General features: G+C 38.9%; 1 protein-coding gene across 3 annotated transcripts in view; it reads left to right on the top strand.

Moving 5' to 3' along the window:
* Positions 1-24,330, top strand: part of ZNF385D (zinc finger protein 385D) — a 616,194-nt gene that overhangs the window by 216,757 nt on the left and 375,107 nt on the right. Inside the window, exon 1 of one of the 3 annotated variants that reach the window (XM_073333499.2) lies at positions 13,270-13,359. The exons of the other annotated variants lie outside the window; for them this stretch is intronic. Within the exon in view, the coding sequence (XP_073189600.1) occupies positions 13,350-13,359 (10 nt within the window). The 5' untranslated portion in view covers positions 13,270-13,349. Of the gene's footprint in view, positions 1-13,269; positions 13,360-24,330 lie in introns of those variants that run through there. 3 annotated transcript variants of the gene reach the window in all.

Genomic DNA, 24,330 nt, shown 5'->3' on the forward strand with positions numbered 1-24,330 from the left:
GAGGGTGAGAAAACCTGGATTTGTGCTGGAAATGGCCCACCTGATGATCACTTTAGATAAGCTATTACCAGCAGGACAGTGGGGTGGGAGGAGGTATTGGTTCATATTCTCTCTGTATATATAAAGTCTGCTGCAGTTTCCATGATATGCATCTGATGAAGTGAGCTGTAGCTCACGAAAGCTTATGCTCTAATAAATTGGTTAGTCTCTAAGGTGCCACAAGTACTCCTTTTCTTTTTGCGAATACAGACTAACACGGCTGTTACTCTGAAACCTATTTTATTATTGTTACCCTCGTCCTCCCCTACCCCTACTTTCACTGGTTTGTTTTTCCTCACTTGTTGTGGTCTTATTTCAAATTAAACTGTAAGCTCTTTAGGGCAGAGATGATGGATTCCTATGTACAACAGAGCCCCAATTGGGCAGCACAGCAATAATGTCATTGGCAGAGAGGGCAGCAGTCAGCTACATGGAGAAAGAGTTACTGCACAGACATCTCTTTTGTGACCTTTCCCTGTACCACATTATGGGCTCTTCTGGCAAGGGGATGAGTTTTCTGAAGTCAATGGGGCCACTCACATGCTTAAAGCTAAGCACATGCTCAAGTATTTTGCTCTATTGGGCCAAGAGCATTCACCACTGTGCCAGCCTGAGCCCTATGGCCCTTCTGCTGCTATCCAACAACAGAAGGGCACAGAAGAGTCTGTTGTTCTTCTCTCTCATCTAATAAACTTGCAAGTGCTGCAGATCGTCTCAGTAATGGAATAACAGCTTGTGAATTGAGTGATTTTTACATAAGAGAGCCAATATGAATCCTGGTGGTGGTGGGGAATAATGACTGTTTCAAATGAAAAATATCCTCTGGAATGTTCCAGGAGGGTAATTTTTACATGGTGCATGCGCACACAAAAATTACAGCACAAAGTGGAGAAGTGGATTATAGTGCACTGCATTGATTCTCCAATACTCACCCTCTGGGATTCATTTTGAATTAAAACTGAAAATGAAAAGATGAAAAAAACTGGAAAAAATTTTACTGAGCTGCCGTAAAGGTCATATATAATGTGTTGCATTAAATCACCAGAACACACATATAGCAATCAGTGGCAGCACAAGTAAAAATATAGTCTTGCTTAATAGTTTGACAGATTTCATCACAAGAAATGGCATGAGCTAAGCCAGAAAAGGGGGAAGCACTAATTTTATTGTACAGGGAGTAGCCAAGGCAATCTGACATGGATGAAAGAAGAAAAGCATTTTATTGTAAGTTAGACATTGACCTTGCATTATGTTTTTTCTACCTCTGTGGCAAACAAGTTGTTTTTCGGGAGTGATCCCCAACACTGTTTTATGTTATTGCCTCTCAAATGTCCTTGATGGTGAAATAGCTTTATATATATATATATATATATTACTTCAGTAATTTGAAGTGTGTGTGTGTGTGTGTATATATATATATATATATATATTTCTGCCCTATAAATATACACTTCAAATTACTGAAGTTCAGTTGAAGGATGAAAGACAAAATTACAAGCATTATAAATATGTCTAAAGAAGAAGTATGAAAACACAAGATGGTTTAATTTTTCCATTTGTTGTGTACGTGTTGGAGTCTTGACAGTACTATTGACAGAATTCCCAGTTTCTTGTATGTGCAGTGGCCAAAGTTTGCTGCAGAATAGCTTTACTTCACTTCACTGATGTTACAAACCCAAGTATAGCCATTCAAGATTTGTTAAACATGGCTAAAGGCAGAAATTAAAGGAGGTAGATAGTCTCACTTTAACTTCAATAAGTTCTATGGGGTTTCTTATAGGACTCTTAGGATCAGTCATAGAAATTAGAGATGTTAATAGCCTACTTTATAATCCAATCAATTCCCAGTGCCAGGATTGGATAGTTTCTTATGATATATCTTGCATTTTCCCCCCAGTCTATTTTAAAAGGCACAAAGAGATTAGGGCTTCAACCATTATTCCACAGCCTAAGGTAAATCTCCCATCAGGAACTGTTTTCCATTTGGCCTAATTTTTCCTTTACTTTCATTCCATTAACTTCTGTTTATTCTCCCGTGTCCTGGAGCCTCTCCCCTCACGTGACTGAGCAGCAACATTGCCCTTACTAATGCTTGGAAGCAGAGGTATGGATACCAGCTACCATGCTGGTTGACGTTTCAAATCCCAGAGGAGATATGGTCTCTACCAACCCAGTCAGATGACACTTGAGGCCCCTTCTAACCCTGTGGTTCTATAATTCAGCTAGCACATACATTGTATCATCAGCAGCATATTCAAGCCAGGGTCTCAAAATGCTTTTGAGAAGTAGAAAATGCACCTAATAGTTAATAGCCAAATTATCTATCCTTCTCTGCTCATATAGTATGATTCATATGCTGGCCTCATAGCTGGCACTGCTTTATGTGGCTACCTCACATAGTAGCAAGATACTGCCCCAAAAGGGTTTAAAGCTATTTTGGTTGGATGTATTTCCCATAACAACCAAGAGACAAATACGCATTTTCTTCCCAAACAGAGTTCACATCTTGTCTGATGTGAGGATTAACTGCTCACACCTGGGTCTCTGCAGCACTCACAGAGATACCATTTTTTCTGGGAATTTTATAAGGATATTTAATAGGAAGACCAAATGTTCTAACTCAGGTCTTACTCAGCCTCTGACCACACATATCATATGCCTTCTGCTTTACTCTAAACAACCATATAAATCTTTGTCCTTCATAAGCAGTAAAATTCACTAACTTTTACAGTCAAAATTGTTGTTGAAAAATTAGTTTGTATAGCATGGTATTTGCAACAAATACAGTGACATCTGGCTTGAGTGACCACACGAAAAGATCATCCAAGTTCTATTGACTTTTTTGATTTTACCTTAAAGTCTCAAAAACGAAAAGACAAAGGACCCCAAAATCTTTTTTTAATCTCATGATTTTGAAATTTAGTGCATGATTTTTTGAGGCCTGACTCATAATTCTAAACACTGAAATGATAGTAGCACCTGCAATATCATTTGACCAATCCAAAAAGAAATAAAAACTAAGCAAAAGTACCAAAGGAAATAACAGCTCATCTTCAAAAGCCTAATTCATAAATGTGGAAGGAAAAGGAAAATTCCAACTTGAACCAATGGACATAATCTCTCTGTTTTGCTTTGTTTAGTGGTGGTTGAATTTACAGTTGAGGACTTTTACCTTTGGCTAATTGTTATAGTAATAAAACAATAATACATGTATTTAATTCAATTAAAAAAAGACCCTGGAATTTAACAACTGCTATCAAACTTGCAGAATTGCACATGTCTTTTCTGCAAGTTACTACAATTACGTATGGGCACAATACACAGAATGTGGAATTCTACTAAGTTATCACCTTCTGCTTCATCTGGTTGCAGAGAAGATTATGCTTTGACTGCAGCTCTCAGATAACACAATGCAAGACTGCTGAAGTTGGCATAGATCTTTTAGGCTTTGGAGAGGATACCACTCACTTTTACTGTTAAAGAATATCGTCACACGCAGATTCAGGAACTAGCATGACTATCGCATGCAGTCTGCTTCCTACTTCGCCCCTTCTGTGAGGCCCTGAACCTGAGTGAGAGCATTGGTATGCCTTTCTTCCATGACTGCATGCAACTTTTCCAATATGTTGTTTCTTCTCATCCACATATGCAGCGTTATCTGCCAAATGATGATGTTGCTGCTGCTACAGAAATTGGCCCAGTGTGCACTAGCAGAGACTTAATCAGTGGCCTTGGAACTCTCTGAAGGGTTTTCAGCTTGGCAAGGTTATGGTACAGGCTTTTTGAGGCAGGATGGGGGGGGGGTCAGGAAATTGGTGAATCTTCCTCTAGGGAACAGCAAGAGCCATTATTTTCCAGAAGCCCTCACCTTACGCTTGTGAGAAAGGGAAAAGGTCAAGCCCCAGCTTCTTGGCGCACACACAGAATTCAGTAATAGGGTATTGGGTTTGTGTTTGGTGGTACTTTTGGGCCTTCAAAATACATTCTGAATGGGCTTCCTGAGTTGTAATGACACTGTATCTCCTGTAGGCTGTGCTCTACTTGAGTTATACTCTTGAGTTCCCACCTGACCACCACGTATACTTATGATTATATTTATTCTGTGCATATGCAATACCCATTTGTAAGGGTTCTGCTCCATGGCTAATCACCATCTGACATATTTCACAAGTTGCCCAACAAATATTCCCCCCCAAAAGAATGTATTTAGTACTATTTCTCCATTATTTCATGTCCTTCTCAATGATGGACCTCTCCCCTTCCAACCCATTCTGTTGTTTCTTGTGCAAAGTGATTTTATGTATGTATTTATTTAAAAATAGCAATACAATTCTATAAAATTCTATGACAAGAAAATGACTAAATTCCTGGAAAGTATTAGAGGAACTGGAATTTGGGTTTCCAGGAAATTCTGAAATTTAAAAAAAAATCAGAGCAAAAAGATTAAAAAAATAATTTCAGGGGAGATTTCGAAATTTTAAGTTCCTTTCTAGTCAATCAAAACACTTCCTTTGATTTTAACAGGTTTTATAAAAAAAATTACTTTTTTGTAATTTATAATATAAAATAAGATTTTGAAACAGTTATTTTGAAACAAAAAGCATTTCATTCCAAAAGGCTGAAACAGCATGTTTTGACCTTATCACAATACTGACTTTTAAATTTTTTTCCTAAATGAAATTTTGTCTGACTCTCACATTTGGATACTATGGTATGTATCAATTTTGATTAAAAAAAATTGTCATAATTTTTGGACCAACTCTGCTAATTATAACAAAGCAATTATTGAAGCTTAGATGTTTTAGTCGCAGTAAGACTAGAACTACTATTTTCATCTTGTATCTCTTGTAGATTTTCTGATCTAAACAACTGAGGACAAGATTTCCTGTTGTGAATATTTTTTGACCATTTTGTTTCTGGTATCTTCATAAACAGAAAAAAGCAAGTTCTTTTATCTTCTCCCAAATTATTTTAATTTGAGGCAGAAGGTATTTTTACACATTACATTGATTGTGCAAACAAATATTGAATGTCTGGCTGTGCAAAAGTGTACAATGCTGTGTCCCAGGAACTCTATAAAAGAGACATTTTCAGTATAAATAGGGAACATGGTACTTTTTTGGCAACCAATATATACAGAGAAGATTTAGACTTGAAAAATAACTACAGATGGAGTAACAGAGATGCTGCTAAATGGATTTCCTGCAGACAGAACAAGTGAGTCATTGTAGATGTAACTTTTTTGCATTTTGACTCTTAATTTGGTATACTTATGAGCATCTAATGAGTTACAACTTAAAGCTGGCCGGGAAATAGAATTTCTATCCCATTAAAAATGAGTTTGCAAGATGAGTTTTTGGTGGGGCAGTGGAGGGGGGACAGAATTACAAAATATTTTGTTTGGGCAGCAGGAACATTTTGATGTTTCCAAAATAAAATATGCTCCAGAGACTGCCAGGGAACAGGGTATCCCCTCTGCTGGATTAACTGGCTCTGAGGCTGCCTGGAGTGTTTGCCTCCCCCTCTGCCCACCTGGCAGGCTGCCTGACACCTAACTTTTCCTTGGAAACCTGTCTGGTTTCCTGCCAGCTTGCCCATTTGGCTCTTGGGCAGCCCGCCTGGCTTGCAGCTCTCAGGCTTACAGCTCCTTCATAGCTCAGGTCCCAGGTTCTTCTGCTCCAGGCAGCCCACCAGGTAGACTGTCCTGGAGCTGGCGCTCCCAGTAGAGCTGGGTGGAGAACAAGAAGTCTGTTTTGCAGAGAATTTCAAAATTTTGGGTTGTGTTCTAATCTGAGCAAAACCAAATTTGAAATATCTGAATCTTCCATGAAATGTAATTACTGTTTTCTAGTCATGACTAGAGCTGGGTGAGGTAACTGATTTTTTTTTTTGTTTGCTGGAAATTCCTATATATATATTTTTTCTATCAAAATTATGAAAAAAATTGGCAAATTGAATTTAAATGGAATTTTTCAAAGAAATCAATCTGAAGTAGATTTTTCCTAGCAGAGACAGTGGCCTCCCTTTATAGCCTATAGCCCAGTGCTTAGAGCACTTACCTGGGATGTGGGAGACCCAGGTTGAATTCCCTGCTGCTGGTCTCTCTGTCTCTCTTGTTCAAGCTGTTCCACTTTGTTTAAATAATTAGTCATTGGAGCAGGGATTGGAACTTGTGGCTTTCCCATCCTACATCAGTAGTGTAACCACCAAGCTCTTACTCTTTTCTAGGTCCAATTCTTTGCTATTATGCATGAATATGACTTGCTATGCTGAATGACAATGAATAGTAATTGGACCAGTGAGCACTCTAACCACTGGGATAAAGGTTATAAATATATCCCTATCCTTCACCACTAGCATCACAGCCCTCCTCTCCTTCCCCGCCCCATAATTTTTTTTTAGCTGAAACTATTAAGTGAATTCATGTGGCATTCATAAATATTTTCAGGTCCACTGAAACAGCACTTTTGTCTGAAGTATTTTGTCCAGCTTTAGTCATGGAAACTCTAGAAATAGAGATAGGCTTTGAAGATAAGAGTACTACCAGTTTATTCTGACTTGTATCACCACGACTACATCTTGACACACTCTTCAGTTTTCTTCGGAGGTTTGCAGTCCACTCATTTTCCAGGACCATCTCTCTTTAGCTTGCAAAATTTGAGAGGATCACAGTGTAATGTTGGAATAACTGAAAATTCTATTAGTAATTTCTCAGTCTTGATGGTGCTTTATAATGTAGAGGAGAAAGCACTTACAAAGGGTTGTTTTGGAGGTTAAATGCATACTACCCCTTGATCTCATACATGCACTGCTATGATCATCTCCAATTTTCCACTCCCTGACAACAATACACATTTAGAATAAGAGCCTATACAGTGGCCTGGTTCTGAATATTACTTCCAATTCCAACACCTTGTTGGGTTCCTAACCTTGGAGAAGTTTGGTTTCTTATTAAAATTGTGGTTTAGGCTTGCCCTTCAGTATGTGCCTAAGTGGGCATATTTTTATCTTTCAGGATGAGGAGTGTCCATGCCTTCTGACAATAAGCTAACAAGTCTTGGCACATTCTGTCTGTCAGACTTCACAACTCCGGAGAATAATTGATTGCAGTTGTTCATGGTGTTTCTAAAGCAAAATATTTCATGTGACTGGAAAGTCAGTCAGTGGTATATATTCATTGTTCCTGTTTTTAAAATACCACCCCACATACAACACTTATATTTGCAAAGCTCCATAAATAATTCATAGAATATCAGGGTTGGAAGAGACCTCAGGAGGTCATCTAGTCAACCCCCTGCTCAAAGCAGGCCCAATCCCCAATTTTTGCCCCAGATTCCAAATGGCCCCTCAAGGATTGAACTCACAACCCTGGGTTTAGCAGGCCAATGCTCAAACCACTGAGCTATCCCTCTCCCTGAATTCCTCACACAATCCCAGTGGTCTCAGTACAATACTTCTCATACTTTTCCCAGTAGTTACCAAGTGGTATGTGAGATTACCACAATTTTTTCCATGTACAGTTCTTAGGATAGGATATAGGACCTGTAGAAGTTGTGTGACAGTGCTTGGAAAATGCTGACTTTCCAAAATTTTCTACTGTAAATATTCATTTTCCCATTTGATATTTGGGCTTAATCCTGTACTCCTTACACAGGCCAAAATCCCAATGATCCAGAGATGACATTTTAGCTGCCTGAAGTACTTGCTCTCTGGCTCCGGGCATCAGAGCTACAATTCATATTCATGAGTTCCCAACCAATTCTCCCATCATGAGCTCAAATCATATATCTAGTTTTTTTAACACGTTTTAGGTAATACGAAAAAAAACCACTACATACATATTTGATGAAGTTTATATCTTGGCAAATTATTTTAGACTTGGAATAGTACTGTAAGTTGCTATTTTGTAAAATTCATCCAATATGGCTATTGTTACTTCCAATTTATAACTTTGTGTTTCATTATTTATTTGCACACATGGAATGTAATTGGCTGGGAAGCATTTTGTGGTACAATTTGTTTTGTGTATCTGTCTAAGAAAAAGTATTGTGCATAGTATAAATTCTCCCAAAATAAACATAGTAAATCAAAACAACATGACAATTAGACTATGAACAAGTTTAGAGTTGATTTCATAGAATCCTAGAATATCAGGGTTGGAAAGGACCTCAAGAGGTCATCTAGTCCAACTCCCTGCTCAGAGCAGGACCAATCCCCAACTAAATCATCCCAGCCAGGGCTTTGTCAAGCCTGACCTTAAAAACTTCGAAGGAAGGAGATTCCACCACCTCCCTAGGTAACGCATTCCAGTGTTTCACCACCCTCCTAGTGAAAAAGTTTTTCCTAATATCCAACCTAGACCTCCCCCACTGCAACTTGAGACCATTACTCCTCATTCTGTCATCTGCTACCTCTGAGAACAGTCTAGATCCATTCTCTTTGGAACCCCCTTTCAGGTAGTTGAAAGCAGCTATCGAATCCCCCCTTATTCTTCTCTTCTGCAGACTAAACAGTCCCAGTTCCCTCAGCCTCTCCTCATAAGTCATGTGTTTGTAGGGAGTGCTAGGAATCCAAGAAAGACACAATCCTGTTCCCATTCAGATCACTTGGGAAAAGTTCCATTACTTGTAGTGGTTGCAGGACTACGACTAAAGGCTGAGTGAAATGGTTCTTAAAGTGTGTGTCTATTCTGCAGAGTGACTTTAAAATGACAACTTATTCAACAGCTCTGCCCCCTGTGAATATTTGGGGTTGTATCTACTGATCTTAGTGACAAAATAAGATTTTACTACTCTACTCCTGTTAGGCTTGTGTAGCCAACATAGTTCAGACGGAATGACCTGGCTTCTATCTCTTCTTGTACATCAGGAATAGAATTGTTTAGTAAACTCCATTCAGTTCACATGCTTTAGAACTTTTGCTCTGTCATGTACGTTTTGGATTTTTTAAAATATATATTACGTCTGCTAGAGGAATGAGAACATCAGTTGGCAGCTTTCTTGCTAGAACACAACTTGAAAATTCTGAATAAAGGATGAAATCAGAGCAGTGGGACTATATTAGTGAAATTTGCATAGTAAAGAAAATTGCATATTCACAAAGCAGTTGTTGAAAAATAACTTCAGAATGGTTATGCAAATTCCTGCACTTTGATTGGTTAATAATGACTTTCAGGCAATCAGAGTACAGGGACTGGTATACTATGTGGTTATTTTAAAAATAACTTGATGGTGAAAATCAGACACCTTCAATCAATCAGATTGCAGGGAACTGGATAACTTAGAAAAAAATCTTATGGTAATGCTTTAATAATTTAAAAATCCCTGTGCTCAGAAATGCCTGGAGCATGGTTGCTGATACTTAAGCCATCCTGAGGCAGAGAGCAAGCATGGAGAATTTCAGTCTAAATCTTTCACAAAATGATCAGAAAGAGAAAGCATGGACTTATAATGGAAAGTGACAAGTAACCTCAACTATAGACATCGCTACCTGGTTCACCTCTATTACTATTCAAACTGTGGTACAGTTTTTCGCTTTGCCATTAATTAAATTCACAAAATACTCATCTACAGGTTTGGAAATAATTTTTGTGTAGGATGGATTCTTGCTTAGAATAAACCGTTTCCTATTGGTTCCCCATTTCCTTACTTAGACTAATCCTGCAACAATTTGCCCTGGCATTCGGGCTCGGGCAGCTTTTCCCGTTGACATCCAAGGAGGGATGTAAAAGTGGTTTAAGGACACATCTGGTACAGATGTTTTCATTCACTGGTGTTGTATTGATAGAACCCAGGAAATTGTGCCCTTTTGTGCCTATACAGCTGCTCAAGCTCAGGATAATTTTAGGTTGCCATAGAACAGAAGGACCTAGTTATCTAGACTGATTGGAAGGCAAGCTATGATTATTAGGAATCTCTTGAAAAAGAGAGTTTGTGGGGCATGTGGATTCCAGGGTTCATGGGGAAAACTCATGTAGTTTGACAGGTTAATGCTGATATATAGAGACCTAGTAGAAAGATGCAGCCACCAAACTTTCACTTGTTGCTCATGCAACCATGCAAGAGTGTATAGACATAGGGGATTTAGAATTGCAGATGCCATTGTCAGTTACTTACTTGTATAGAATATCCTAGGAATGTTTGTTTTTCATTTTGAAAATTGCTGTCATCTATGTTTAGAACTGATCGGAAAATGGTAGCTACATTTTTTTCATCAGTTTTGAAAAAAAAAAGAAAAAAAAAAAGAAACAAACTTGGACTATAAATGGAAAAACAGTTTGGGCTTTGATATATAGTGAAATTTTAGATTTTCAAAACCTACAATTTGGGTGGAGGGTTGATTTTTCATTAAAAATGGAACATTTAGGAGGAAAATGTTTGTTTTTGAGGGGAAGGGGAGGACACCATTTTGAACTGGAAACAAGTTTAGATAGAGCTTGACAAAATTTTCCATTTATATCATGGTATTGTCCCACCGTAATTTTGTTGTATTAAATCTAAATCCATAACTCCCTAATATTCAAATTCTTCACCTGCATATTTATAGAAACCTAGAGTTGAAACAGCTTTGATCTCTTTTTTCATATTTTCCTTTATTTCTGTACTATGAATATTAAAAACTAAAATTCTGATTATTCTATGTACACAAAAGGGTCTTTTGTACAACTGTACTAATGGCTCCATAGCACATTGTATTCCAAAGCTGTTCTTCCACAATGACATGCTAAGAATTTTTGTTTGTTTTTTAAAAAGCAGAAGGCTTGTAAAGTTAACTTACTTTTAAGGAGAACTGCTTGGTGTAGAGGGCTCTGTTTTAGGATAAATGACTCAAGGAACAGAAACCTCACAGATTCAATGGCGCAATACCCATTTATACCAGATAAGTATCTGGCCCACCTTGACTAACAATTTGGTGACTCTTGGCTGTTTAACTCTACATGTGTCTGAGTAAATTGATCTAATGGGAAATTCAGTTAAAAATGAATAAATGTGTCATAATAAATGTGTGTGTAATGGTGGCCTAATACTATGTAGAAAAAAGCCAGTGTAACTCAGAGTGCTAATCAACTGCATTATCCCAGATGTTTCAAGTACTGTGGCATATGTTGCTACTGGAATAAAACCTTCATGACGACCTGCATCTCAAAAGTATTTTGCGTTGATCATAGCAATTATATCCATGGCCAGAAAAGACAGAAACAAACAAGTGAAAAGAGACTCTTCAGCAAAGCTAGTAACCCAAAAACTAGTATGGGAATTTTATGTTTAGCAGTAGGTTCAGTTCTGTCACCTGATGGGGTTTAATTTCATTTCTGTCTATTTAACTTTTATCAGTGGTGCTTAAAACCCCCTTTTGTTGTGGTAGAAACCCAAAGAAAATTAAACTAAATATTTGGATGCAGCCAGTGAGGGCCCGTCTGGCAAGGATAATTTACTTGATATTTTTCACTGTGAAGTACACTGCCAGTTAACCAGGCATCAACAGTCAGTTTTAGCTCCTAACCCCAAATCCACTGAAATCAATGGAAAGACTCCCATTAACTTCTCTATTTTTTGGATCAGGCCTTTCATCTGTAAATGTGCACTCAATATAATACAAAGACAATTGAGGAGGAAGATGAATGTTTCTCTTTCTATGACCTGGTATCCTGCACATGCTACTTTTGTAAAAGTGCATAACACCCTCCTAAACCACAAGTTAAGATAACGTACAGGGAAGAATTATAAAAGAAGTAGAGAAACGGAAATTGTGAATGCAAAACCCTACAGACAATTGCATTCAAACTGACACAAAGGGGTGCCAGTGTTACAGGAATGGCTTAGAGCCCTGCTCAGCAGGGCAAGGGAGCATTAGTACTGAGCCATGAAGAAGCCCATGCTATCTTAACACACTAGCCCATAGCCCAGTCAGTCTCTAGGGTCACAGTGGGTAATCTTTCAATATGTTCCATGGTAAAATGAAAAAAATGACTTGGACCATCATTGTTCCCATCCTGTTTGGCTCAGACCCAACTCATATTAACCAACATGCTAAATCTATGCATGCTGCCTCTATATTCTGCAGCCTCAGAACAATTTGAAACTTGAAAGCTGGAAATTTATCATCTCTAATGGATGCTCTCAGAAGCTGGAGAAAGGCCAAAAGGAAAGACTGGGGGATGGGGAGCTCATTACCATCAAGTGGAATTTTCTTTCATTTTCATAGATGTTAGTACTTACCATATTTATCATTACTCAAAGCCCAGATTTCCATGTGTTGTACAGGGATTCCTGTTTTTATTAAAGGAAACATAGCCAATATTTCAAATAAATCTGTTTTAAAGTTTGTGTTAGGTTAAACTTCAAATCACGTAAGAATATAAAAGCTCAGTGTGTATGTAGAGTAAAATGGTAAAGAAAACTATTCATTCCAAATTTTGGTTTTCCAGTCAGGTAATATAATTTAAAGAGACTCAAATTTATATAAGAAAAGTTTAAATGAAAATTCAAGTTTAAAATCATTCTATTTGATTTCCTAACAATACCCATTATAATAAATGTTGTTCTTTAGCTATTTCATTGGCAGGCTCCAACATACTGTATATGGTATCTTTAAAAGAGAATTGTCCACATTTTAGCATTTTAAAAATCATTTCCTTTAGATAAAAGTACATGTACAGTATATAGAGAGTAATTTTAAATCATACTATTTAAAGTCCAATGTTAGATGCTTAGCTGCAGCTCCTAACCTAGCATGAGAAAAATATATTTTGCAACATGCTTTTCTAAGAGCTAAGCATGCATTTTAATGTGAAATGGGAGAGCAGAGAGCTCCCATGTTCTTAAGCTACACTATAAACCTAGAGGCTCCATCACACTGCAGCTGAACTGCTCTTAAAATGCATTGAGAGAAGCTACAGATTAACAGTATTTAGATGCATTGGTTTGATGTAATTTCAGGCTGCCTGAATTAATGTTCTGTGACAAGCCCTCCCTTGCAAACCTTTAGAAGCAAACTGTTTCTTTGTCTACAGTTTTAAGCGTGGCTACAGTCTCTCGTAGATTCTGCACTGTTTCTCACATATTGGTTTTTGGACAAAGTCGAATCATCATCTATGAAGGACTAACTGCCCAAAGGGTATACACCCAATTGCTAGTGGTTTATTCAGCTTTGACACTTCTCAGTGTGATCCTAACTGCCTTTTGTAAAACAAGCAGGCAAGGGAAAGGCTCAAGAGACTTTCTTCTATTCATTTCTGTAATAGTTTTCTTGCCACGGGAGACTTAAGAAGATTTGTACTGCCTGCTTTCTTTTCATTAGCAGTGAGTGCAATGCTGTTGGGTAAGTTAATGTGCTAGACTATAAAAAGAAAAGCACAGGAATTTGAAAAAATATATAGTTTCTCATTAATCCATTTTAATGTTATTTTTCTTAACTTATTCAGTATAGGATGCAGACAAAAATAAAGCAAAGTGTAACAGTTAAGATATTTTCTGTTGTTCTGAGCCAGAGAATTAGAATTAGCTGTAGTCTGTTTGTTGAATGCAATACTATGCTTCACTGATTTTTGGCAGGAGCATGTTAAAATTCTCATTATTAGACTGACAAGGAAACCTGATTGAATTTTCAACACAATCATAGTCTCTGTCATGGAATGTAACACTATTTAATAATTTCTTTTGTCTTTCTATATGCAACAAAATACACCAGTCTTCCAGGGGCTTACTATGACCACCACGTTGCATTAACCTGCCATGCTTAAATTACTGTTAGATGTGTTTACTTTTTCTTTTCCTGACTGTCTTCCTGAATCTGAGAAGGAAGATTGGGCAGATTTGTTAGTAAAAAATACAACTGTAGTATACAAATTCTTATTGTGTACAGTACAATAGCTATTTGGATCCTAATTACTTCAAAGGTTAAATTTGGCTGAGAAATAGAGGTACTTCAGCACTGAGTTTTATACGTTAGTATAGTTAATACATAAAATTTATATTGTGTGTACATACGATGGCATTCTCTTTGTATTTGTACTGTATTATCACCAATATCATCACTTTCCCAAAATTTCAGGACACACAAAATTTCCCAGGAACGTTATTGATAACCCGTGAACATAAATTAGTTTTATGGAATAATGCTTTCAGAAGGTGAATGATACATGTTAAAATCTACATTTGATAAATTAATACAGGACACTCATTCAGTACATATATACATTCAGAAGAATGAATCTAATGATAAATGGTAATAGTCACTAGAAGAAGATTGCATGCTACATCACTGAATTTATTAATCATACTGCTCAGCAGCAGCAAATTGAATCTTTTCTTTGATATTTTTTTCTCTTGGTGTGCTATGCATGTTTGTTGTGTTTTGCATTCCACAGATATGCCCAGAACATAGGTTAACCACTCTACCAGGAAATAGAGACAAAAATAATTACCTAGAAAAATACTGAGAACTCCAAGGAAACATTTTTGCGGGAATGATGCTTTTAAGAGAGTGAGCAAAACAAGTGTGACCTGAATTGTAGACCAGAAGTTCAAGATTTATAAAGCAATTTCTTAGTAAAATATATACCAATAAACAGAAATTTTTAGAGCAAAGTTTTATTATTTTTCCCAGTGTGTTTTTGGTTGTGTCTTTGACATTTTGAAATATTAAAGTAGAAATAACCTTTGATAGATTTGACTTACCACTATCTCTTATTAAAGAAATCATGTTACCACAGACCATACTGCTGTCAGCAAGTCTGCATACCTGATGTCCCAGTTGCCCATATATGCATTGTATGTTGAAGAACTGCCAGCAAATGATATAAATCAAGAAACAAATTATATTCTTTCTTATGGTGTCTTTGAATTTGCATGCATCCACATTTTTACAAATAATCACTCTGTAATTAAGTTCTTAAACAACTATAGTGGCTTGTAGATGATTTCCCTGAATTCTATTTGTATCATTTTATAGGACAGAAGGTTGACTCACTGGAAACTGTAATGTAGATCAGAGCCTAAAAGAGACCGTTACTCATGCATAGTTATATAGAAAAGGAAACAAATGGAAGTGTCATGCTCACCTCAGATTTCCCCCTCCAGTAAAATAGAAATAATATCATTCATTTCTTAGAAAAGTGGTTTGTCTCAAGTGGATAGAATTACTTCTTTTTAAAGATATGACACTTTATTGGCTTTCTAGACAACATGCCACTTTCCAAAGTTGTTGTTCTAATGTGGTCTATTTCTGCCAGCTACAGTAACTCAGCAAGAATTTGAAAAACCAGGCTACTCACCTGGAAAAACCTGGAGTGAAATCCTGGCCCCATTTCAGTCAGTGGTAAGCTCCTCCCACTTCAGTGGAACCAGGATTATTATTTACTCTCTAAACTAAAATGTGGAGGGGGAAAATAAGCAAGATTTACTAAAATGAGATAAGATTATAGTTTTTAAAGCCATGGAAGGCTATGTGTACATTTATGTTTAAAAGGAATTCATCAAGTAGTTGATTTTCCTATTCCTTTCAAATGTTTTTGGCATGCTTTGCATTTTAAAAGTCCGTATACAAAACAGTACATCAAGAATACTGTTGGTAAACCAATGATCATGATGTACCTCTATCACTACATGCATTTGCTGAAGGCTTCTTTCCTTTGAAAGGTTTGCTTTGTTTGTTGATTTCTCCTCATAATAATAGAAAAACAAACACAGTGCCTTGCAGAAAACATAACCTGCAATAATTTCTTGTACACAGTATTTTTAACAGTCTCGAAGGGCCCTGTTCAGCATTCTTTAGTCACTCAAACTCCCATTGAGTTCAGTGGGCATTTTCAGGATTTTCAAGTGAGTGAGGAATACTAAATAGTGCTCTACAATAAGAGTTTATTCAAATATGAACAAGCCTTTAGGGCTACATTTTCAAACTAAATTATCTGATTCTTATATACAGATGAAGTTTGTGCTCATATTAGAGTGTTTGTTTGTGGGCCAAAAAATTGGCAGTAGAAGCTCCTACCATCTCAGAAACTAGTCATTATTTTGACAATGTGGGCATAGATTGTTTGTTTGTTTTTTCTTCAGATAAACACCTTCTCATTTTACATAGCAGTCCATAAAATATTGCCACTTCATTTTATCCCTTTAAATGACTATGTTCCAGAGGGACACATTTGAACTATACTTAATTTGAAAAACTAAGTTTAAAGTAGTTTCTGATAACATACCTGCCAGTGGATCCCACTGTCTGACATTGTTCACGTTTTTCTTTTTCTTTTTTTTTTTTTTTTAAGTTTTTTCTTCTTCTTCTACCAGGGTGATTTTGTTCCCATTAAAGGCCAGTGGGGCTTGGCCAACCCCTGTTCCATGGCATGGTCACTTTAAGAAAACAGATGTTCAAGGGATCAGCAGATAAATTGGGAATGGGGGCCTGGGGTTAATCAAGTGGCTACTTCCTGAATGACAGGCTAAAACCAAGCTGTGAGGTGACTGGAGAGGAGGGTGTGTGTGACAGTCAGAGTGTGCAGTGGAGCGTAGAATCAGGAAAGCAGGTCCTTGGAATGGGGACCTGAACTGCTGGTCTGGGGAAGTCTGCTTGAATCACAGTACAGCCCCAGGAAGGAGGGTAGTGAGTTTCCTGAACCCAAAGGGGGAAAAGTGTGAGAGTCCAGGGACCAGAGCAGAAGGACACCTATGTGAAAGACTCTCCAGGGAGGCCAGGAGCTTCAGTGGGACTGGCAGAACTCCACAGCTCAGAAGGAACTGGTGGTAGTGAGGGGACTGGGGACCTGAAGTCCTGGAGCAAAGTGAATTGGAGATCCTCAAAAGGAAGGTTTGGGCCTGAAGGCTCAAAAGATACCATATTAAAAAACAAACAAAACACCTTGATAAATTAGTCCCTAAGGAAAGGGGGATGTTATTTGTCCTATTCTGGGCTGTGGAAAAAGTTAGTGGGAGAGCCAGAAGGGAACTAAAATGTCTGTAGTGCCATGCCATGCCACAAGGTGCTCTGGGACTGCAGTCTGCAACTCTCCCCTAAGGCACACAGATATAACAGAGACAACCGACCAACGCTGCAGGGGGGAATGTGAAACAGACTATATTCAAAGTCCTGTCAAATTAGCAAAAAAAGCAACCTGAAAAAATAGAGAAGCTCTTTTTCTCTCTAACCTCTTTCTGTTCGTGATCTTTGGTGTTACTTGTAATTATAGTAGGTAAGACACTTTCAGACCAAGTGTGATTCCTAAGATGATGGTATCTTTAATGCTGCCTACTATAGGCCAAATCCTAAAATCATCATCAACATATCATTGATGTCAATGTAAGGATAGGTTTCAGAGTAGCAGCTGTGTTAGTCTGTATTCGCAAAAAGAACAAGAGTACTTGTGGCACCTTAGAGACTAACACATTTATTAGAGCATAAGCTTTCATGGGCTACAGCCCACTTCATCGGATGCATACTGTCAAGGTTCCTCCCCCACTCTGAACTCTAGGGTACAGATGTGGGGACCTGCATGAAAAACCTCCTAAGCTTATCTTTACCAGCTTAGGTCAAAACTTCCCCAAGGTACAAAATATTACACCCGTTATCCTTGGACTGGCTGCTACCACCACCAAACTAATACTGGTTACTGGGGAAGAGCTGTTTGGAAGCGTCCTTCCCCCCAAAATACTTCCCAAAACCTTGCACCCCACTTCCTGGACAAGGTTTGGTAAAAAGCCTCACCAATTTGCCTAGGTGACTACAGACCCAGACCCTTGGATCTTAAGAACAATGAACAATCCTCCCAACACTTGCACCCCCCGCTTTTCCTGGGAAATGTTGGATAAAAAGCCTCACCAATTTGCATAGGTGACCACAGACCCAAACCCTTGGATCTGAGAACAATGAAAAAGCATTCAGTGTTTTACAAGAAGACTTTTAATAAAAAATAGAAGTAAATAGAAATAAAGAAATCCCCCCTGTAAAATCAGGATGGTAGATATCTTACAGGGTAATTAGATTCAAAAACATAGAGAACCCCTCTAGGCAAAACCTTAAGTTACAAAAAAGATACACAGACAGAAATAGTTATTCTATTCAGCACAATTCTTTTCTCAGCCATTTAAAGAAATCATAATCTAACACATACCTAGCTAGATTACTTACTAAAAGTTCTAAGACTCCATTCCTGTTCTGTCCCTGGCCAAGACGACTACAGACTAACACAGACCCTTTGTTTCTCTCCCTCCTCCCAGCTTTTGAAAGTATCTTATCTCCTCATTGGTCATTTTGGTCAGGTGCCAGCGAGGTTACCTTTAGCTTCTTAACCCTTTACAGGTGAAAGGAGCTTTCCCCTGGCCAGGAGGGATTTCAAAGGGGTTTACCCTTCCCTTTATATTTATGACACATACGATGTAAGGATAGGGTCAACACTGAATAAGGATTTAAGGATTTGGCCATAACCTACTGAGCAGGGACTCAGTCCCATCTACAACAAGACCACTAGAATGGGGATAACCTTTAAAAAGAACCCATTATCTAGCTCATTAAACACTCCTGGGTCACCGAACATTCTGTTCTTTTTAAGCATGTAAAGTTGGGGAATCTATTTGACATAAATATTTCATTTTATTCGTCTGCAGGCAAAAGCAGCCATTCTTGACATTCTTAACTCCATTAGGAAAACAAAAAGGATAAAAGGAGACAAAAGGATAGTGAAGATCTGAGTGGTGCTTAAAATATTAATCTATTGATTATGGATTATGAAGTGGATTACTTAAAGGTGGATGGGATAGTGAGTGGGGATATTGATTAAGGGTAAAATTTGCTTGATTGGTTCAGAGGATTAAGACTGCTGAAATAAGAAAGCTTGAAAAGAAGAGTTTAATGGTGGTGAGATGATGAAAGGGGTGGTTCTCTTTCTTTTCTTTTTTCTTTGAAGATGTGAGATCTATGGAGGAGATTTGATGTTTGCATTTTGTGGAGCAATGTTTTGCAAGCAAGGAGATTAGTTCTCACCATGCCAGAGAGGTCAGAGATCCATGTCTGGGGACGTTCTTCTGTGGTGGTGGTGGAGTTGTACAGTACTACTCTGAGGAGGTGGGAGTTGCACAGGGAGTAGAGATTCATTTATTTCTGGGAAATAAGAACTCTGCAGGGGACATTCTGAGTCCCTCTAAATTAGTAATTTGGGGATGTACCTCTGTTTTAGGCAGTAAGGAAGTCATTGTGCAGTCCCTCCTTGATAAACCCAATACAGCACACTAATGATATGGCCAACTCTTGGCCTGCATTGAATCTCCTGTTTTGGGGAAAGCTTTTTGAGAAAGCTGTTGCAGACCAACACTGCCGATTTCTAGAATCTTCAGACTTCCTGTATCCCGGTCATCCAGGTTTTAGGTCTGTGTTAGGGGATAGAAAGAGCACTGAGTGATTTTTCTCCTGGCAATAGACAAGGACAAGGTTTCCATGAAGAAGTTGTTGGAATTGCTGAAGTGTTCCAGACCTTTATTCTTTAAAACCCAGCTAGGGAACAGCTGTTCCCAGGCAGGTTCTGCTGTTCCTCTCCCTCTCTTGAACCCTTTCATTTCTCTACTCCTTAGTCTCCAACTCCCCTTTCACCGGAGCTTTCTCCCTGCACCTCTGGAGCTATTACAGACTGCAGGAAACATAAAAGTGCTGTTGCTGCCCTTTATCCTCCAACACTGTTGGGGTGCTGTGGACAGAACAGTTTATAGATGTCTGCCGTGTCAGGTGTCTGACCCTCTTCCTTCCTTTCTCCACCAGAGTAGGAGAAATAGAGAGAGTATGCAGGCTGTGCGCTAGGAAGTAGGGTTGTGAAAAGGGATCTGTGAGGCATCCAGAAGGAGGAATGGCAGAGACATAGCTGAAGTGAAACTTGCAAAACATGCATTATATACTTTAGTTATTTACATGGTTTTTTTCATAACTTGGGTACCTACTTCACAAGAAGCAGTTTAACCTAGAATAACTCATTCCTCACAAGGGTAAAAGAAAGTATGTATACAAAAGTCTTTGCCAAGTCAAACTAGTTTGTGAATAAACACTACAGCCAGATTTCATGGTTCTGAATGGCTGGTTGCTCAAGAAAGATAGGAACTTCCGTTCAAATTGATATTACCGCAAGGTGATATTACATGTTCCAATCATGTTCCAATATCAGCAGACTTCTCACAGGGGCTTAATAGAAAGGGTTAGCTAGATGTTTTGTCCATAATATGTCTCCATTGCTACAGAATGAGGGGTTGTTGGTGAACACCAAAGAGGTCCAGGCTGGTGACAAGTTATTTGTTGAAGGTGGTAGCTTTATTTTGTTCAGTTTTGATGGTGATTCATTGACCAGTTTCCTTTTCATAAAGCTCATGTAGACCAGTAAGAATACACTGGAACAGAAGAATTTTCAGTGTCTGTGATTTGCTCTAAGATATATGGCCTTTGCAAAGCTTTCTGGGGGCTACCCTGCCTGGTGGTGTAGGCTCGTTGGCTAGCTTAGTATGCTGCATATTCCTTTAACATAATGTTACGTCCCCACTTTGCTAAGTCACTTCATATTTTTGAAGTTTTCTGGTTTGTAAATAGAGTACCACTCCACTTTTTGGTTTTTATAAATGTTTTTAATCAGTTCTTTATATGAAAACTTGAAGTCACATAAGTAGAACCGGCTGTGAATTTTATGTTGGAAATGAACTGGAAAATGCTAATTTTTCAAAACCAAAATGTTGAGGAAATTTTTGTTTGATGAAACATAAACATGACAAAACATGGACCTCTCTGGAGTCAAACAATGCACACACAAACATTCATGCTGATAGCTTTGTGAATAATTCGCCATTGGAGATCACCCATCCTCTTCGTAATTGGAGGCTTGCATGCAGTTTGACAGGCTGGTTGGCTGGAGTCCGTGTCCAGAAGCTGTCTTCTCCTTATCATATTGGGATAATCAACAAGTGTTCAAAAAGATGAATCCTTTCCACAAGCATATACAATGACTTATGGCCTTAGCTATTAAAAGTTAATTTAGACAACCCCTTGAAGGCATGTAAGCTGCCTGGCTTGTCAACATCCCAATCCGCAGGAGCAGCCGACAGATTCCCCTACAGACTGGAAAGGGGGACCTCAAAATACCATTCACCTTAAGTAGTGTGTGTATACATAATATATATATAAAATCATACAGTAACTGCAGGAGACAAACCTGGGCCCAAAATCGAAAGCACAAAGGGTGAGAAACAAATATACAATATATACACAATCAAAAGCCTTCTCTTGATTAAGGGAAATCAACCCAACATGCAAATCAAGCATTTTTTTTAAACAGAAAATTAAGTTGTTGACAATTATTTATGATAAGTTTGGTTTGGGGCAGGGAGTGGGCTAGTTTTCACCATAGAAACAAAAAATGTTGACTGGCTTTCCTATAGCCCTATTACTGCTAAATAGGGCCCTCCAACGACTGTAATATGCTCATCTACATACTAGTGTATAGAGTGACCATATGTTGTACTAAGATTCTCCTGTTTTTTTCCCCAGTGAGTCTGTATAGCTTTTGCTAGCCCAGAGGTTGGGCAGCCAATGTTTTGAGAATACTTGGTGAAGATCTTGTAGGTGTTGATCTCTTGTAGGTGTTGGTCTACAACCGCATTTGCTCCAACCCCTCAGACAGAGACCAACACCTACAAGATCTTCACCAAACATTCTCAAAACTATGATACCCGCATGAGGAAATAAGGAAACAGATCAACAGTCAGACGTGTACCCAGAAACCTCCTGCTGCAAGACAAGCCCAAGAAAGAAACCAACAGAACTCCACTGGCCATCACATACAGTCCTCAGCTAAAACCTCTCCAATGCATCATCAGTGATCTACAACCCATCCTGGACAAGGATCTCTCAGTTTTACAGGCCTTGGGAGGCAGGCCAGTCCTTGCCCACAGACAGTCCGCCAACCTGAAGCATATTCTCACCAGCAACTACGCACAGCACAATACTAACTCTAACTCAGGAACCAATCCATGCAACAAACCTCGATGCCAATTCTGCCCATATACCTACACCAGTGACACCATCACAGGACCTAACCAGATCAGCCACACCATCACTGATTCATTCACCTGCATGCCCACCAATGTAATATACTCCATCATGTGCCAGCAATGCCCCTCTGCTTTGTACATCGGCCAAACTGGACGTCCCTAAGTAAAAGGATAAATGGACACAAATCTGATATTAGGAATGGCAATATACAAAAACCTGTAGGAGAACACTTCAACCTCCCTGGACACGCAACAGCAGATTTAAAGGTAGCCATCCTGCAGCAAAAAAAACTTCAGGACGAGACTTCAAAGAGAAACTGCTGAGCTTCAGTTCATTTGCAAATTTGACACCATCAGCTCAGGATTAAACAACGACTGTGAATGGCTAGCCAACTACAAAAGCAGTTTCTCCTCCCTTGGTGTTCACACCTCAACTGCTAGAAGAGGGCCTCATTCTCCCTGATTGAACTAACCTCGTTATCCCTAGCCTGATTCTTGCTTGCATATTTATACCTGCCTCTGGAAATTTCCACCACATGCATCCGACGAAGTGAGTATTCACCCATGAAAGCTTATGCTCCAATCCGTCTGTTAGTCTATAAGGTGCCACAGTACTCTTTAAAAAAATAAAAGGAGTACTTGTGGCACCTTAGAGACTAACCAATTTACTTGAGCATAAGCGTTCGTGACCTACAGCTCACTTCATCAGATGCATACTGTGGAAAATACAGAAGATGTTTGTTTTTATACACACAAATCATGAAAAAATGGGTATTTATCACTACAAAAGGTTTTCTCTCCCCCCACCCCACTCTCCTGCTGGTAATAGCTTATGTAAAGTGATCACTCTCCTTACAATGTGTATGATAATCAAGGCGGGCCATTTCCAGCACAAATCAGGGTTTAACAAGAACGTCTGCGGGGGGAGGGGGGTTAGGAAAACAAGGGGAAATAGGTTACCTTGCATAATGACTTAGCCACTCCCAGTCTCTATTCAAGCCTAAGTTAACTGTATCCAATTTGCAAATGAATTCCAATTCAGCCGTCTCTCACTGGAGTCTGGATTTGAAGTTTTTCTGTTGTAATATCGCAACTTTCATGTCTGTAATCGCGTGACCAGAGAGATTGAAGTGTTCTCCGACTGGTTTATGAATGTTATAATTCTTGACATCTGATTTGTGTCCATTTATTCTTTTACGTAGAGACTGTCCAGTTTGACCAATGTACATGGCAGAGAGGCATTGCTGGCACATGATGGCGTATATCACATTGGTAGATGTGCAGGTGAACGAGCCTCTGACAGTGTGGCTGATGTTATTAGGCCCTGTGATGGTGTCCCCTGAATAGATATGTGGGCACAGTTGGCAACGGGCTTTGTTGCAAGGATAGGTTCCTGGGTTAATGGTTCTATTGTGTGGTATGTGGTTGCTGGTGAGTATTTGCTTCAGGTTGGGGGGCTGTCTGTAGGCAAGGACTGGCCTGTCTCCCAAGATTTGTGAGAGTGTTGGGTCATCCTTCAGGATAGGTTGTAGATCCTTGATAAAGCATTGGAGGGATTTTAGTTGTGGGCTGAAGGTGAAGGCTAGTGGCATTCCGTTATTTTCTTTGTTAGGCCTGTCCTGTAGTGGGTGACTTCTGGGAACTCTTCTGGCTCTGTCAGTCTGTTTCTTCACTTCCGTAGGTGGGTATTGTAGTTGTAAGAATGCTTGATAGAGATCTTGTAGGTGTTTGTCTCTGTCTGAGGGGTTGGAGCAAATGCAGTTGTATCGCAGAGCTTGGCTGTAGACAATGGATCGTGTGGTGTGGTCAGGGTGAAAGCTGGAGGCATGTAGGTAGGAATAGCGGTCAGTGGGTTTCCGGTATAGGGTGGTGTTTATGTGACCATCGTTTATTAGCACTGTAGTGTCCAGGAAGTGGATCTCTTGTGTGGACTGGACCAGGCTGAGGTTGATGGTGGGATGGAAATTGTTGAAATCATGGTGGAATTCCTCAAGAGCTTCTTTTCCATGGGTCCAGATGATGATGATGTCATCAACATAGCGCAAGTAGAGTAGGGGCGTTAGGGGACGAGAGCTGAGGAAGCATTGTTCTAAGTCAGCCATAAAAATGTTGACATACTGTGGGGCCATGCGGGTACCCATAGCAGTGTCGCTGATTTGAAGGTATACATTGTCCCCAAATGTAAAATAGTTATGGGTAAGGACAAAGTCACAAAGTTCAGCCACCAGGTTAGCCATGACATTTTCGGGGATAGTGTTCTTGACGGCTTGTAGTCCATCTT

This window comes from Lepidochelys kempii, chromosome 2 (genome assembly GCF_965140285.1).
Source record: "Lepidochelys kempii isolate rLepKem1 chromosome 2, rLepKem1.hap1, whole genome shotgun sequence".
Classification (NCBI taxonomy): Eukaryota; Metazoa; Chordata; order Testudines; family Cheloniidae; genus Lepidochelys; species Lepidochelys kempii.